Source organism: Tamandua tetradactyla, chromosome 8, assembly GCF_023851605.1.
Source record: "Tamandua tetradactyla isolate mTamTet1 chromosome 8, mTamTet1.pri, whole genome shotgun sequence".
Taxonomy (NCBI): Eukaryota; Metazoa; Chordata; class Mammalia; order Pilosa; family Myrmecophagidae; genus Tamandua; species Tamandua tetradactyla.
In genome coordinates, this window is record NC_135334.1 from 74,092,863 (window position 1) to 74,111,043 (window position 18,181).

The 18,181-nt window shown below is 43.9% G+C and overlaps 1 protein-coding gene across 7 annotated transcripts; it reads right to left on the reverse strand.

Moving 5' to 3' along the window:
• Positions 1-707: 707 nt before the first annotated feature.
• Positions 708-17,156, reverse strand: LOC143643470 (folate receptor alpha-like). 7 transcript variants are annotated; one of them, XM_077112093.1, is made up of 7 exons: positions 17,075-17,156; positions 16,713-16,819; positions 7,601-7,741; positions 5,117-5,292; positions 1,543-1,731; positions 1,252-1,387; positions 708-1,109 (listed from the first exon to the last, which is right to left on the reverse strand). In XM_077112093.1, the coding sequence occupies exons 4-7, from the start codon at positions 5,282-5,284 to the stop codon at positions 829-831; spliced, it is 774 nt and encodes a 257-aa protein (XP_076968208.1). In that variant the 5' UTR covers positions 5,285-5,292; positions 7,601-7,741; positions 16,713-16,819; positions 17,075-17,156; the 3' UTR covers positions 708-828. The 7 variants fall into 7 exon arrangements, with proteins under 7 accessions (XP_076968208.1, XP_076968209.1, XP_076968207.1 ...); XM_077112094.1 differs by lacking the exons at positions 16,713-16,819; positions 17,075-17,156 and adding an exon at positions 9,000-9,146 and having other exon boundaries at positions 7,601-7,658; XM_077112092.1 differs by lacking the exons at positions 16,713-16,819; positions 17,075-17,156 and adding an exon at positions 9,000-9,146.
• Between the last annotated feature and the right edge of the window lie 1,025 nt (positions 17,157-18,181).

Sequence of the window (18,181 nt, forward strand, 5' to 3'; positions counted from 1 at the left end):
AACTATACTTAATGTGGTATCAATGCCTTTAAAAAACCTCTCAGATCACTAGTTTGAGATCCATTCTAGGAGTCAAGGTTAGGGTTCCAGTCCTAGCTCTGTCAGAAGCCAGCTCAGCCTTAGTCAAAGGAAAAGAGCTTCCTCTTGACTCAGTCAAGCTCTTAAGAGCCAGACCATCTGGAGTGGAATCCCAGTTCTTAAGGAGGGGGCAGCTTTGGCCAAATTTCTTAACGTTTGTGCCAATTCCACATATGTAAAGTGCAGATAACAATATCTAACCTCATAGGAATAAATATACTTTATAAGCTTTTTAAAACACTATCTAAATGCTTAAATATAACGCTTTGTGGTATCAGCTGTTAGTGGAGTATGGCTCTTGCTGGCCCCCTTCCAAAACATGTTGGGTACTTCCATTCCCATCCCTTCTATTGTGGAGCTGAGCACATAGTCAACATTGGAAGACTTGGGATCAATTTTGCATCATAATATCCAGGGCCTGTTCCTAGATTAGTGCTACAGGGAAAAATGAAGTTGTGAGCTATGAATGTACCCTAAGTCAGAAGGCTAGTGAAGTGTTTGGCTTAAGTTCACACAAGTGTCAGAACTGGGAATCAACTTAATCTGACTGGCTTCAACCACTGGGATCTGTGAAGCAAAACAGTCACATTCCTATTTACTCCCAAATAATTCACAAGATGTATACGAAGTGTCTTGAGTGTTTATTTAAACAGGTTGTCAGAGGCCCCACCATGCAGCAGGACCTGAGTACCTAGGAGATGTGAGACTGAATAGGTCTGGGATGTGTAGATATCACAAGGTAGAACGAACTCAGCTGAGCAGCCAGAGCATCACCAGGGATAAAATGAACAGGAGAGACCATGTCCTATGGCACCCAGCCCTACTCATGGTCTCAGCATAGAACCTCGCCACCTCCTCGTTGGGATTGCCCTGGGCCGGGTCAAACCACATCTGAATGCAGCGGCCACTCCCTCGGCTGTAGTTGCTGAACTCATAGGAGTGACTCCAGATTTCATTGCACAGAGCAGCAGGTGTGGGGAAATAGAAACTGAAAGGGTGGCAGGCAGCTTTCACTGGGCATTGGTTATATCCTGTAGAGAGGAAGGAAGATCAGCTATTGGACCCAGAACTGTCTATAGCTCTACCAGACCCCAAACCCCAAATCTTCACATGCTCATCCCACACCCTAACACTTCCACCTTCTCTACCTCCAAACACTCCCCTGGTTCTCACCTGAGGTCCAGTTCCAGCCCTTGTGCCAGTTGCTCTTGCAAGTGTAGGAGGTGCGGCAGTCCTCCCACCACAGCTCACAATCCTCTTTGCACAGGGGCACATTCAAGACCCGCTCTTTGCGCCAGCTCTGGTCCACCTGGGGGGATGTTTGTTGAGAAGAAGGGCTTAGGCTCAAGAATCTCGATAGTCCCAACCTGAATAGAACTAGAGCTGGGGAGAGAAGGGGCAGACTACAGAGATGTCTGGAGAGATCCTCTGCTGGGTTGGGGGCACACGGGCAGACATTCGTACCTTCTGGATCCAGGGTCCCAAGTTGGGGGAGCATTCATAGAGACAGGTATCCTGAATGAAATGCCGTTTGCAGGCAGATGACATCTCTCCACAGTGGTCCCAGTTGAATCTATACAGGTAGGAAATATCCTTATGGGCTTCCAGGCTGGTATTGACAGAGCAGCAGGCTTTGTTCTTCCAGGGACTGCACTGAATGGGAGAAGACATAGAGACTAACTCTCAGGCCCACCACAGCCAGTATATTCCCACATGAAACCTCTCCCCATCTAGTTCTTGTTCCCCTTCCCCAAGGTCTTTCAGGGAAATCCTTGTTGTTGGGGCCCTCTTTGGGGAGGGCACTCTCAGAGACAGTGGGAGCACAGGAGGCAGACACTGCCTAGAGGGAGCAGCTGCTCAGAAATGCAGTCATTACAACATCCATTAATGCAATTCATTAATTCCTACTTACACTTAGCCAAGCATTTTTCTAGGAATTAGAGAAATAACAGTGAAAACTTATCACAGTCCTCTTAGCCCTGAAACACTCAGACCAAAGCATATCTGTATACTTGTCTACTGACTCATGGGCCATCATCAGTGGCTTAGCAGCCTGGTTAGGTTCATGGAACTAAAGGTTCTCCAGTGTGGGGGAGAGACCTACGGTAACAGTTGGTGGCATGGAAAGGCACCATCTGTATTACCCATGTTGATGCACACGGCAAGGGCCCATATCACAATGAACATCAGTTCAATGACCTAGCCAATAAAGGATGCATTGAGCTGCTTTTCACACCAGATGAGATTGGAGACTCTCCTGGAGCAGAGGCAGAGGATGAGCCCTGCCGGAAGGATGAAGACAACAAATCTACCCTTGGCAACATCCATGAAATAGCTGAATTTCCTATGGATGCTGCTGGGTAGACTCATCACCAAACTGGACATGGAAATTACAAAACTGTGAAATTGTGGGCCCAGGAACACAGAGTAGCTCTTTTGTTAAAAGAGGCCCCATCTGCCATTTACTGATGTGAGTGATGTCAACTACAAGCCATAGCCCGAAAAGGGCATTTACAAGCTATTTCCAGAGGGGCCACACCAGGCCACTCGTGGCAAGTGTTCTACATCAGCCCTCTCCTATCATCCCAAGGCATATCCTATGCCTCAGTTGTGATAGACACACATTCAGGTTATAGTCTTGCGTTTCCAGCTTGTGCAGATGCTTACATACATGGATACCTTGGAAAAGCAGTTTTGCCACCCCTTCAGGTACCCAGATGATATCTCCTCTGACCAAGGACACCCCCCCCCCCCCTTACTACACAATCCACTCAACAATGGGTCCAGGCTCACGGAATTAGGTGGATCTTCCATGTTACCCACCACTCACAGGCAGCCAGCATTGTGGAGAACTTTAATGACCATCTGAAAAAGGAGCTACGACATCTACACCCTGACTGGATGAAATCGTCTGTCTTACTTGGGCCCTCTGGAAGCTGAACTCAGCAGTTCTCCAGAAGGGAAACATCACCTTCTCCTGCTTCCTAACACAGGGAGGGACTAAGGTGGGGGAGGAACCTAGGCCTTGCTATGTGTCCACCCTTACACCCATGAGGACTAGCCACAAAAGGGGGTCCAAGAGCACACCACTTGGAATTCTCCTTTCTAGCTAGTGTCAGGGGATTACCCTTTTTTTTTTTTTATCCCATTATATCCTTCACATGATTCCCAGGGTGGTGGGAGGTTAGGGTCACCAGGCAGAGGGTTGGGATGAGGGAAACAGACCTAGAAGTGCTTAATACACAAGGGGTAACAAGCCAGTAGGCAGGACCTGACGCTTGCATATTGGAAGATAGTAGGTGATGCCTACCCCGATTGGTCCTCCAGTCCCCTTGGGAATGATCATGGGACACCTTCAAGAAGTCCTGCAACTCCTGTCTATCAGGAAGGATGGAAGTAGGCTGGAAGATATGGGTAAAGTACCCAGATCAATGGAAAAGGGGTGAAGTTATAGCTCAAGACAAGAGGCAGACAGACTGGGTAAGCTTAGAAGGAAAAGATGTTACTGAAAATAGGCCAAGAAAAGTATATCCCACTGGAAGTTGTTGCATGACCACCCTGTCAGGACTGGTTACTGCTCCTTTCTCCATATTGACCCACCAGCAACCTGGAAGGAAAATACCTTTGTCCAGCTGACCACAGACACCATGACAGCAGAGAACTCAACCGACCACTGGATCTGCCATCTCACTCCCTTTCTCTTCTTTGCCAAGTCCAGATTGACACTAAAGAAACTGATCTTCCCTGCCTCATATTTGAACCAATACCAGGAAGTCTTTCATTTATGCCCTGCGACAAAGATAACAGCACAGCCACTCTTCTCCTTCATACCCCTGGACAACTTGTCAGGATGCAACAACTCCTGATGCAATGAAACTGGCAAATGACTCAGTCATCTTTCCAATTTATTCAGCAATGAATACAATAAGCAATCTGTGAGCCACCTTGGCTGACATTGCTGATTCACAGTATGAGCCTCTCAAGCTCAGCAAAAAACATAGATTCTCTAGCCAAAGTAGTGTCTGATAATTACATTGCCTTAGATTCCTCCTAGCCTGACAAGGAGGCATATTTGCTATTGCTAACACCTCCTGATGTAGTGGTTGATACCGCAGGGGAGGTGAAACAGTGACTGAAATCCAACATCAAGCCCATTGCCTGCAAAGTATACAAACAAATTCTCTGTGGGACCTGTTCTGCTGTCTCCTTGGGCATAGGAGAGTATGGATGCACCCATTAATCCAACAGGACTGATTACCTTGCTTGGAGTAATAGTTGCATAGGTGAAGCTGCTGGTGTTCCCAGACTTTTACTGCCAACATTGTTGAGACCCAGAGGCCAACAGACCTGGCCCATCTCTGACTTCATGTCAAAGGTGAGAGGTGGACTTATGTGGTGGAAAATGATGCAATATAGGCTAGGCCTGGTTGAGAGGCTGAGGGGTGGACTGCTGGGGAAGTCATGAACACACACTCAGCAGCCACCTCCCAGCCCTTGCCTAACCCCCACCTCCTCTTCAATTGTGAGATGTTTCAGTCTGTTTCCATTCCACAACTCTAGGGGAGAAGATGTCTAATGAAAAGGCCTGACCAGACCTTAAACCTGGAGACCAGATGCTTATGAGGGCAGGAATTCTCAGTGGCAGGACCCCCTCACCCTGGGTAGATAACTGCTCCACCCTTGAACAGCATAAATTCGTCTCTCCTCCAACGCGAAGTGGGGTGTGAGGAGCTGCCATCTATCAACTTGAGAGACCCTTCCTGGGAGACCAGACAAGATGGGATCTTTTCCCCTGCTCTTTTGGACTCTGTGCCGTGTTAGTAATAAAGTAGTCATTTGCTGAAAGTTTTGGTTGTGCCCAGTGCCTGTGTTCCCACCATGTGGGAACTCGCTCCACGTTGTGGTCTCCTCGGACAGCCTCTCAGCTTCCACCTTTCTCCTGATAGCAATACCCATGTAGGGGGGTTTTGCACTTGGATCTCCTACCTTTGTCTTCCCAAGTCAGCTCCTCTGCACCCCAAAGCCCCGCTTGGCCTACCTGCTCATGCAACTTGTCCTCGGGGCTTGGCTTTTCCTTCTGGTGCCTGGCATTCATGCAGACGTTGAGAAGTTCAGTTCTGGCCCGCTTAGTCCCCAGCTGGGCACCCCATACAGTGGCCACTGACACCAGAAGCAGCAGCAGCTGTGTTGTCATCAGTGAGGCCATGTCTGTCCCTGAAGGAAGAGCTGTGGTCAGTGGCATCAAGGAATAAGTGAGCTTCAAGGTGTGGGAAGAGCCCCAAGTAGGAGGAGCCTGGACAGTGAAGCCTGGAACAGTTCCTGCACCATCTAGCCACAGGGAGGCATAGGATTAGACACTGCCTTCATTGTGGGTGCTCTGAGGATCCTCGAGGCTAGGGGAGGCTCAGGAAAGTTAGCAAATGGGGCTCCCTACCCCCTCCCCTGAGACCACTGGGGTCCTCCTTTGGGTTTAGGGGAAGACCCTGTCAATAAAACTGTGTACCCATCTCCAGAAGAGGCTCAGCTTCCTATCAAGTGCACTGCCATGGGTGATTGTTTCTATTCCTGCTGGCTCAGCCTCTTGCTGGGCCCTCACTACTTCTCCAGGTGGTCTTGAGGACCAAATGATGCAACTAAGGGATGGGGTTTGGGTAAAGGCAGAAATAGTAAGGAGATTGCTACAGTCCACAATCCTTTAATTGAAATCCTTGGAGCCAGATATTTTAGGGTAAAATAAATCTTTAGGATTTTTTAAAAGGCATTATAAAAAAGGGAATATGATTCACTTGTACCCACCAATCAAGCAAACGTGCTGTGGTGAAATATTTACACTAGTAGGATAAATCACCCTGAAAACAACTTAAATATAACCAATCAGCTACTGCCAACTCCCTATTCTTACGCCAGCTAACTTCCTCATTGCTAAGCAACTGCCTGCATTAATGCTACTAGGAAACGTAGTTGCATTAGCCAATAAAAATTCTCTCCCATGTATTCCCTTGTTCCTCTATAAAAGCCTGTTGCTCTTTTTGTTAGCAGAACTCCTCTCTACCTTGCAGCAATTGAAATCTTCCCAATTGGTGAATTGTTTCAGTAAACTCTGATATCCAACCAAATTTTGCTCAATGTTTTATATAACACTAGTTAAAAATCCTGGTCAGAAAAAATTGTCTACTCCATTAAATGCCTTGAAGGGACACTGTGATCTGGGACGTGGCACAGGCGGAGGCTCCAGGGCATGGGACAGCCCTTGGGGCTCCCTACCAAAGAACTGCCTTGCCCTAGGCAGTCATGGCACCTTAATCCTTTGACTTGTGGGAGGTGATCTGTCTCTCACACCACTTGTCACCTGGTGTACCTCCTAAAATGCTTGGAATTCACTTCCCACAGTTCCTCTCAGTCTCCCTCCCCCTAACCCATTCTCCACCCAAGAGCTGTGAACGTTTCTGTGCCCTCTCTGCCTCCACAGGGCCCCCATCACCCTCAGGGCCCTTGGCTGCTAGGCCTGAGCTGTTCACCACAGGGCTCAGAGAAGCCTGGACTTGAATTTCCTCCCACCTCTTCTCCCTTCCATTCCCTGCACTACCTTTCCAGAAGCCATTATTATGCAACCCCATTTATCCCAGTGTTCATTCATTCTCTCACATGCTAATTCCTTCATTCCAGGACTCAATCATCCCTTCCTTATCCCAATCACTCACTAATCTCCAAAGAGAGGGAGGGAAGTAGGCTCAGAGTGAGTCTGTTCTGGATCCCAGCCTGCATCTGCCTCCTGCTTGACCTCGGCGGGGGGGGGGGGGGGGGGGGGAGGCTCAAACCACCTTGAGGCTTAGTTTCCTCCTCTGAGGAGTAAATGTAGAGAAATGACAAATGACAGCCAGCTTAATCTGTGTTATCAGCTGGACACTGATTGAGGGATGTGCCTGGAGCCACATAGCAGAGACCACCTAAGTCTGACTGCAGACCCTCAAGTTCAATGCTCCTTCAACTTTTCCCCCCTGCACCTTACTGTGCTGAGTGAGACTGGATGAAGAGGAACTGTGGGAAATGAATTCCAAGCATTTAGGAGGGCGGAGAAGACCCACCACCTTGGGTCCCGGTAGATCACACCCCATGCGGGGGATAGTCTGTCTTGCGGAGGATGATTTCTAGGGCCAGAGTTTTCTCCCTTTCCTTGTGACCTACATCACTTTGCAACGTCCCTCCCCAGCTTCCTAGTCTCACCTTCAAATCATGGTCCAGCTATGACTGCCCCCTTAAACAACCCTCTTTCCCCCCACTCCCCCATCCCACCACCTCACAGCCCAGACTGAAAAAGCAAAGAACTCAATGCTGGCTGAAAACGCAATAGGCCTGCTTAGGGACTAATGTACAGTTTTACCTTCAGCAGGCCATGCTCCCAGTCTGGGCCTCAGTTTGCCCTCCTATATATTCTGGGGTTTTGGCAAACAGAGGAGCCTCTCAGCTCAGCAGTGCTTTAAAAACACATGCCATAGGATGGAGGGGGTGGGGAGTAGCCTACCTGGGAGAGGAGGTGGCTCAGTCTGATTCAGACTTCTGCTCTGCAGCACTTTCCTTTCCTTATTCCAAGAGACAACCGTGATTTAGTGGCCTTGGAGACGGGCAGTGAAGCAAGCAGCGGGAATGGAGCCTGGAGTGGAGCCTAGGATCGGGCGAAGGCCGCTCAGCAGTTAATTATTGCACATGGGCACCAGCCAGGCCTTAATGGGGGGTGGATTAATACTGCAGGGCTAAGGCCAGTCCCCAATCCCACTTACTGTGTTGTATTCCAAAAGCGCAGGTCTGGTAAAATTGTGCAGCCTGAGCTGTTAAGATCCTTTGAGATAATCTAGTCCACTTTCAACACCTCTCCTCCAGTCAAACAGGTGAGGATGAGACCCAGAGAAACAGGGCAGAGCCAATTGCAGGGCAAGAGTTGGGAATCAGACTTCCACCTTCCCAGTCAGATAATAGAGAACAAGGAATTCCCAAGTCCCCAAGATAGAGCCACCAACTCTTCCAACTCCACCAGCACCATGTCACCCACCTCTGCCAGTGAAGTCACAAACCTGTCAAATCTTTTCACCAGGGTCTTGATTGTTCTAAGGCAACACACACCTCCTGCACCACCCCCACCTTGGCTCCCCTTCATTCCCCATACAGGTAATCCTTTCTACAGCATCTGGCCGGAACCTGATCTAATTTATACTCCCTCCAGTCATCCCCTCCCCTGTGCCAAGAACAGAAGCCCTAAGACCATGGTGAACCTCTGGTGGGAAAAGGAGAAATGGGGAGGAGGAGCAGATTTTGGCAGGATGAAACATGGAGTTCCATTTTGTTGAGAGGCCTGTATGAGCCCTGGGGGGAGATGGCTGTAGAGGTTAAAATTTAGGGGAAGAGGCTTGGGATCAAGATAACCAAGATGGCAGCTTAGTGAGGTGTGGGATTTAGTTCGTCCTCCAGAGCAGCTAGTAAATAGCCAGGAACAGTATAGAACAACTGCTGGGGCCACATCAGTGACTGGACACATAGCGTAACCCAGTCTGAACCAGCTGGACCGGCTGCGAACCCACCCAGAACTGTGAGTTCCTCAAACCGGGGTGGCTGGCGCCCCTCCCCCACAGGCTGCTTCCCAGAGGGGAAAGGAAAGAGAGTTTACCAGAAGCAGATGCTGAGCTCAACCAATCTCCAATTGTGCAATTAATTAACAAATTCTGACTACTAAAAATAGGCCCCCAGCTCAGCTGAACCTCGAGTCAAAGCGGAGGTCGCTGGTTTTTTGCCCCAGTGCAGAGGGGGCAGGGCTGTTGGAAAAAGAAACAGAATTTTTTTATCAGATAGCACATACTATTTCTAAGGGTCTGGGCCCTGAAGGAAAGGAGGGGACACATAAGGGCCTGAAGATACACAAAGCAACATACCAACTTAAGCTCTTGATTGGCAAACCCGAGGAACGGGGGGGGGTCCTGCTTTGAAAAGGATTTTTCTTTTTCTTTTCTGTGGCTGTGTTCCTATGGCTTGACTACTCTTTGAATACAGCTACAAGGCTTCTCAGGCTCCAACTGCCCCCAGGCATAGGCAGAATTAAGCTTGTTTGAGTGTTTGTCTGGAGACTGCCTTCCACAGGAGAAGGGTGGGGCCCAGCTCAAGTGGATTCTCTCCCTCAAGGAATTCAGACCCTATCTGAAAAAGTGAAGCCATTAAAGCCAGCATACAACCTCTCCTCTATCTCAACCACACCCCCAGCAGAGAGAGTCTGCTGAACTTAAAGGTACCACATCACCTTATGCTGGTGGGACCCATAGGCAGAAAAGCACCACATACTGGGCAGGAGAGGAAAAAGCACAGAATCCAAAGGCTTCACAGGAAAGCCTTTTAATCTGCTGGGTCTCACCCTCAGGGAAAACTGATGCAGGCAACTCTTTCCTCCTGAGAGGAGGCCAGTTTGGTCTGGGAAAATCTGGCTAGGGTCTATAATACCTAAGTGGACCGTCCCAAGGGGAAAAAGAGACATCATGCAAGCAGGGCAAGAAACAAGAAAACAAGAACTGAAAAATTCTGATCTGTTAAACAAAACCTAAGCTAGAGGTCAGGAATAAACTGAACTGGATGTTAAAGAACAGATAGACCACAAAGTCATCCAGCAAGAAAATCACAGGTAAAAACAGCAGAAACAATCTCCAGAAAAAACTAATTGAGGAAATTAAATGCCTAGATGCCAGCAAAAATTAATGAATTATACTAGGAAAATTGAAGATATGGCCCAGTCAAAGGAACAAACCAACAACTCAAATGAGATACAGGAGTTGAAACAATTAATTCAGAATGTTCAAACAGACATGGAAAACCTCATCAAAAATCAAATCAATGAATTGAGGGAGGATATAAAGAAGGCAAGGAATGAACAAAAAGAAGTCAAAAGTCTGAAAAAACAAATCAAGTAGAACTTATGGGAATGAAAGGCACAGTAGAAGAGATGAAATAAACAATGGAAACCTACAATGTCAGATTTCAAGAGGCAGAAGATAGGATTAGTGAACTAGAGGACGGGACATCTGAAATCCAACAAGCAAAGGAAAATATAGGGAAAAGAATGGGAAAATATGAGCAGGGACTCAGGGAATTGAATGACAACATGAAGTGCATGAATATATGTGTGTGGGTGTCCCAGAAGGAGAAGAGAAAGGAAAAGGTGCAGAAAAAGTAATGGAGGAAATTATCACTGAAAACTTCCCAACTCTTATGAAAGACTTAAAATTACAGATCCAAGAAGTGCAGCATACCCGAAACAGAATAGATCCAAATAGACATACTCCAAGACAGTTACTAAGCAGAATGTAGGATGTCAAAGACAGAGAACCTTGAAAGCAGCAAGAGAAAAGCAATCCATCACATACAAGGGAAGCCCAATAAGACTATAATTAGATTTCTCAACAGAAACCATGGAGGCAAAAAGACAATGGGATGATATATTTAAGTTGCTAAAAGAGAAAAACTACTAACCAAGAATTCTATATCCAGCAAAATTGTCCTTCAAAAATGAGGGAGAAATTAAAAAATGAGAGAATTTGTGACCAAGAGACCAGCTCTGCAAGAAAGATTAAAGGGAGCACTAGAGACACATAGGAAAAGACAGGAGAGAGAGGTGTGGAGAAGAGTGTAGAAATGTAGACTATCAGTAAAGGTAAAAAGAAGAAAAATTAGACATGACATATAAAATCCAAAAGGCAAAATGGCAGAAGAAAGTACTGCCTGTACAGTAATAACACTAAATGTTAATGGATTAAACTCCCTAATCAAAAGACATAGACTGGCAGAATGGATTAAAAAACAGGATGCATCTATATGCTGTCTGTAGGAAACACATCTTAGAACCAAGGATAAACTAGGTTGAAAGTGAAAGGTTGGGAAAAGATATTCTATGCAAATAACAATCAGAAAAGAGCATGAGTAGCTATACTAATATGCAACAAGTTAGACTTCAAATGTAAAACAGTTAAAAGAGATGAAGAAGGACACTATGTATTAATAAAAGGAACAATTCAACAAGAAGACATAACAATCATAAATATTTATGTACCAAACCAGAATGCTCCAAAATATATGAGGCAAATACTGAAAAGAGAAATAGACACATCTACCATAATAGTTGGACACTTCAATTCCCTGCTCTCATCAATGGACAGAGCATCTAGACAGAGGATCAATAAAGAAGCAGAGAATTTGAATAAAACAATAAATGAGCTAGACTTAACAGATATTTATAGAACATTACATCCCACAACAGCAGGATATACCTTTTTCTCAAGTGTCAAGGATAGACCATATGCTGGGTCACAAAGCAAGTCTCAATAAATTTAAAAAGATTGAAATCATACAAAACTGTTTCTCAGATCATAAAAGAATGACGTTGGAAATCAATAATAGGCAGAGTGCCAGAAAATCCACAAATATATGGAGGCTCAACAACACCTCTTAAACAACCAGTGGGTCAAGGAAGAAATTACAAGAGAAATCAGTAAATTTCTCAAGGCAAATGAAAATGAAAACACAACATATCAAAATTTATGGGATGCAATAGAGGCAGTGCTAAGAGGGAAATTTATTGCCCTAGATGCCTATATCAAAAAAGAAGAAAGAGCAAAAATTGAGGAATTAACTGTCTACTTGGAAGAACTAGAGAAAGAACAGCAAACTAACCCCAAAGCAAGCAAAAGGAAAGAAATAACAAAGATTAGAGCAGAAATAAATTAAATTGAGAATGTGAAAACAATCAAGAAAATCAACAAAACCAGGAGTTGGTTCTATGAGAAAATCAATAAGATTGATGGACCCTTAGCAAGGTTGACAAAAAGAAGAGAGAGGATGCAAATAAATAAAATCAGAAATGGAAGAGGAAACATAACCACTGACCCCACCGGAATAAAGGAAGCAATGAGAGGATACTATGAACAACTTTATGCTAATGAACTAGACAATGTAGATGAAATGGACAACTTCCTAGAAAGGCATGAACAACCAACATTGACTCAAGAAGAAATAGACGACCTCAACAAACCAATCACAAGTAAAGAAATTGAATCAGACATTAAGAAGCTCCCCCAAAAGAAAAGTCCAGGACCAGATGGCTTCACATGTGAATTCTACCAAACATTCAAGAAAGAATTAATACCAATCCTGTGAAAACTCTTCAAAAAAAATGTAAAGGGAAAGCTACCTAACTCATTCTATGAAGCCAACATCACCCTCATACCAAAACCAGAGAAAGATATTACAAGAAAAGAAAACTACAGATCAATCTTTCTATGAATATAGACACAAAATTCCTAAGCAAAATTCTAGCAAATCGAATCCAGCTACACATTGAAAGAATTATACACCATGACCCAGTAGGATTCATCCCAGATATGCAAGGATGGTTCAACATAAGAAAATCAATTAATGTAATACACCATATCAACAAACAGAGCAGAAAAACCACATGATCAACTCGGTTGATGCAGAAAAGGCAACAGACAAAATTCAACATCCTTTTCTGTTGAAAACACTTCAGATGATAAGAATAGAAGGGAACTTCCTCAACATGCTAAAGGAAATATATGAAAAAGCCACAGATAATATCATCCTCAATGGGAAAAACTGAAAACTTTCCCCCTAAAATCAGGAACAAGACAAGGATGTCTACTATCACCACTGTTATTCAACATTGTGTTGGAAGTTCTAGCCATTGCAATTAGACAAGAAAAAGAAATACAAGGCATCAAAATTGGAAAGGAAGAAGTAAAACTCTCACTGTTTGCAGATGATATGATACTACATGTCCAAAACCCCGAAAAATCCACAACAAAGTTACTAGAGCCCATAAATGAGTACAGCAAAGTGGCAGGTTACAAGATCAACACTCAAAAATCTGTAGTGTTTCTATACACTAGTAATGAAAAATCTGAGGGGGAAATCAAGAAAAAAATATTCCATTTATAATTGCAACCAAAAGAATAAAATATTTAGGAATAAACTTATCTAAAGAGACAAAAAACCTATACAAAGAAAACTACAAGAAATTGTCAAAAGGAATCACAGAAGACCTAAATAAATGAAAGGGCATACCGTGTTCGTGGATTGGAAGACTAAATAGTTAAGATGTCAATTCTACCTAAACTGATTTACAGATTCAATGCAATACCAATTAAAATCCAAAAAACTTACTTTTCAGAAACAGAAAAACCAATAGCCAAATTTATCTGGAAGGGCAGAGTGCCCCGAATAGCTTAAAGTATCCTGAGAAGGAAAAATGAAGTCAGAGGTCTCACACTACCTGACTTTAAGGCATATTATGAAGCTACAGTAGTCAAAACAGCATGGCACTGGCATAATGATAGATATATTGACCAATGGAATTGAATAGAGTGTTTAGATATAGACCCTCTCATCTATGACAATTGATCTTTGATAAGGCAGTCAAACCAACTCACCTGGGACAGAACAGTCTCTTCAATAAATGGGGCCTAGAGAACTGGATATCCACATGCAAAAGAATGAAAGAGGATCCATATCTCACACCCTGTACAAAATTTAACTCAAAATGGATCAAAGACCTAAACATTAGACCTAAGATCATAAAACAGAAGAAAATGTAGGAAAATATCCTATAAATCTTAGAATAGGAGGCGGTTTCCTAGACCTTACACCCAAAGCACAAGCGTTGAAGAAAGAAAGAAAGAAATGGGAACTCCTCAAAATTAAACACTTTTGTGCATCAAAGAACTTTGTCAAGAAAGTAAAAAGACTACACAATGCGAGACAATATTTGGAAATGGTATATCAGATAAGGGTCTAGTATCCAGAATATATAAAGAGATTGTCCAACTCAACAACAAAAAGACAGACAACCCAATTACAAAATGGGCAGAAGACTTGAACAGATACTTCTTAGAAGAGGAAATACAAATGGCCAAAAGGCACATGAAAAGATGCTCAACTTCTCTGGCTATTAGGGAAATGCAAATCAAAACCACAAGGAGATATCATCTCATACCCACCAGAATGGCCATTATTAACAAAGCAGAAAATGACAAGTGCTAGAGAGGATGTGGAGAAAGACGCGCACTTATCCACTGTTGGTGGGAATGTCAAATGGTACAACTGCTGTGGAAGGCAGTTTGGCGGGTTCTCAGGAAGCTAAGTACAGAATTGCCATATGACCCAGCAATACCGTTGCTAGGTAGCTACTTAGAGGACATGAAGGCAAGGACACAAACGGACATTTGCACACCAATGTTTATAGCTGCATTATTTACATTTGCCAAGAGATGGAAACAGCCCAAATGTCCATCAACAGAAGTATGGCTAAACAAGCTGTGGTATATACATATGATGGACTATTATGCAGCTGTAAGACAGAATAAAGTTATGAAGTATGTAGCAACATGGATGGATCTTAAGGACATTAATCTGAGTGAGATTAGCCAGAAACAAAAGGACAAATACTGTATGGTCTCACTGATATGAACTGGCAGTAGTGAATGAACTTGGAAAACTTCAGTTGGTAACAGAGACCATCAGGAGATAGAAATAGGGTAGATACAGGGTAATTGGAGCTGAAGGGATACAGATTGTGCAACAGGACTGATTTTAAAAATTCAGAAATAGATAGCACAACACTACCTAACTGTAATACAACAATGTAAGAACACTGAATGAAGATGAATGTGAGAATGATAGAGGAAGGACACCTGGGGGCACAAATGAAATCAGAAGGAAAGATAGAAAATAAAGACTGAGATGATATAATCTAGAAATGCCTAGAGTGTATAACGATAGTGACCAAATACACAAATTTAAAAATGTTTTTTGCATGAGGAAGAACAGAGGAATGTCAATACTGCGGGGTGTTGAAAATAGATGGTAATTAATATTTTAAAACTTTAACTTATGTGTGAGACTAAAGCAAAAAATGTTTATTTGGTACAAAATTTGTATTTTGACTAGTGCATTTCCTAATATAACTTATGTGGACAGCTTAATTGAATACCATATTACATGGAACCTTGCGTAGGGCATGAGATTTTGTAGGTTTGTCCACAGTGATGCCCTGATAAATCCCAGAGTGATTTGACAGTGAATAAAAAAGTATTTGTAAAGTCCCCTTAGGGGAATGGTGAGGAAGGGGGAAAATTCAACTTCCCCAAGTGGAGAAATCTTGATATTCTCACAAGTAGTGGGAATAACTAAAGCAATAGGCTGAGCCCCCAGTTTTGGTGTTTGTTCATATGAAACTTAACCCCACAAAGGATAGGCTAAGCCTATTTAAAATTAGGCCTAAGAGTCACCCCCAAGAGAACCTCTTTTGTTGCTCAGATGTGGCCTCTCTCTCTCAGCCAACATGACAAACAAAGTCACTGCCCTCCCCCTGTCTACATGAGACATGACTCCCAGGGGTTTGGACCTTCCTGGCAATATGGGACAGAAATCCTAGAATGAGCTGGGACTCAGCATCAAGGGATTGAGAAAACCTTCTTGACCAAAAGGGGGAAGAGTGAAATGAGACAAAATAAAGTGTCAATGGCGGAGTGATTCCAAACAGAGTTGAGAGGTTATCCTGGAGGTTATTTTTACACATTATATAGATACCACCTTTTTAGTATAATGGAGAGGCTGGAGGGACGTGCCTGAAAATGTAGAGCTGTGTTCCAGTACCCATGTTTCTTGAAGATGATTGTATAATGATATAGCTTTCACAATGTGACTGTGTGATTGTGAAAACCTTGTGTTTGATGCTCCTTTTATCTACCTTATCAACAGATGAGTAAAACATATGGATTAAAAATAAATAAACAATTGGGGGAACAAATGTTAAAATAAACTTAGTAGATTGAAATGCTAGTGATCAATGAACAGGAGGGATAAGGGGTATGGTATATGTGAATTTTTTCTGTTTTCTTATTATTTCTTTTTCTGAATTGATGCAAATGTTCTAAGAAGTGATCATGATGATGAATATACAACTATGTGATGAAAAAACATATGGATTAAAAATAAATAAACAATAGGGGGAACAAATGTTAAAATAAATTTAGTAGATTGAAATGGTAGTGATCAGTGAAAAGGAGGGGTAAAGGGTATGGTATATATGAATTTTTTTCTGTTGTCTTTTTATTTCTTTTTCTGAATTGATGCAAATGTTCTAAGAAATGATCACAATGAATATACAACTATGTGATGGTATTGTGAGTTACTGATTACATATATAGAATGGAATGATCATATGGTAAGAAGTTTTGTGTTTGTATGTTGGTATGTTTAATAAAAAAAAAGAAAATTTAGGGGAAGTGTCTGGTATGGGCTCCGATGTGGGAGCGTTAGCCTATGTACAGATGGCAGTGGAAGTGCAGAGAAGGTAGGGGACACAATGCTCTGGGGATGCCACAGGCCTGGACCCATGGAACCATGTTGGGGAGTGGATCTGTGTATGGACTGGGAGCTAGAGAAGAGAGTTGTGTCACTGCAGGAAAATCAGCCAAGAAGGAAGGCTCTAAAGGGCTTTCAAGGAAACCCACTCCCAGGAGAACCCCCCCGACCCCTACCCCGCCCCAGCTCGTGCCCGGCTTTCCCTCTGCCTCTGCACTGAGACTTACTTGAATCCTGTGACAAACTGGAGTGGTGAAGTCCTTGGAAGGTCTGAGATGTTAGAGAATCTTGAGAACTCTCACACCTCCCTCCTCTCTTTTAATCCCGCCTCAGCCTGTTGATTGGAAAAAGGTGGGTCAGGTATCTAAGAATGCCGGAAGGGTAGCAACTTCCCTAGCTGGGATCCGCCCACCCACCCCCCACCCCCCCCCTCATCCCAATCCTCAGGCCCTAGGGGCTGATCTTTAACTGGTTGGGGTTTTTTTTGCCCCTCGCTAAGGCTGAGGTTTATCTCCTGAGCCAGATCCCCAGACCCGGAAGGCAAGTGACTTGCAAGTGGGAGGCCAAGTTTTGATCCTCAGGTGAGTACCTGCTCCCTGTTGAGTTTCAAGGCCCTGTTCTGTAGGTGTCATTCCCCACCTTGTCTAGCCATCCTGCCACCAGAGACCAGCAGAGTCAGGCAACCACTTTGGAGCCCGTGTGGAGAGTATCTGCCCTGGAAGCATAACAGCAACAGGATTAGCGATTGGGATCTCTTCAGGCGCAGATAACATAAAGGTGTTTGACCTGCAAGGGTGGGAGTTCTGGGTTGCAGGGAGCTTCATCTTAGTGTCAGCCCTTTGAGTATGCTGTCTCATATCAGTCACCTACACAGATGTGAAAACTGCGGCTCCCAGGCTACAGCAAGTGGAAGGGCTAAGATTTGGATCTGAGTCTGATTCTAAGCCTGGTTTCTTTCAAGTAGCAGTGAGGCCGGCAAAACCCATGATGAGGCCAGTGGCCCCTCCCGCACCCAAACTAAATGTTGAATTCTCTTTATTCAGCCAACTGAAGATGAGGATGGAAAAACAATCAAAAACAGCAATCAGGGGTGGTGTGATGGTGACTCAGTGGCAGAATTCTCACCTGCCATGCTGGAGACCCGGGTTCGATTCCCAGTGCCTGCCCATGCAAAAAAACCAAAAAACAAACAGCCATCAGACCCCATCCTGACCAAAAGGGGGGAAAGAAATGTAACAAATGTCTTGGGGCAGCTATAAGGAAAAACCTGAAATTTTGGAATTGTAACCCATACCAGACTTTGAAATCTGTCCTATAACTACTTGTCATAATGTACTTTGAAATTTATTGCTTTTTTTTGTATATATCTTATATTTCACAATTTAAAAAAATGTTAAAAACCAAAAATAAAAAAACAGCCGTCAGCATCCAGGGGTCACAGTCAGGGAATCCTGGTCAAGAACTATAACTGCAAGGCCAGTTCAAACCAAACTTCAGAGCAAGCACAGAAAGGACTACCTGTCCTAAAATAAACTTTGGCTCATCATCTCTAGGAGGAGTTTAGATGTCTTATGCATATGTGTACAAGATATAGTGATAAGCAAATGTGTGGTGACCTGGGGAGGAGAGAAGGTAATGGAGTATAAGTGGGGAAGTAGAACTGAGCTAGGGGAGTTAATGGGTTGCAGCATTAGGC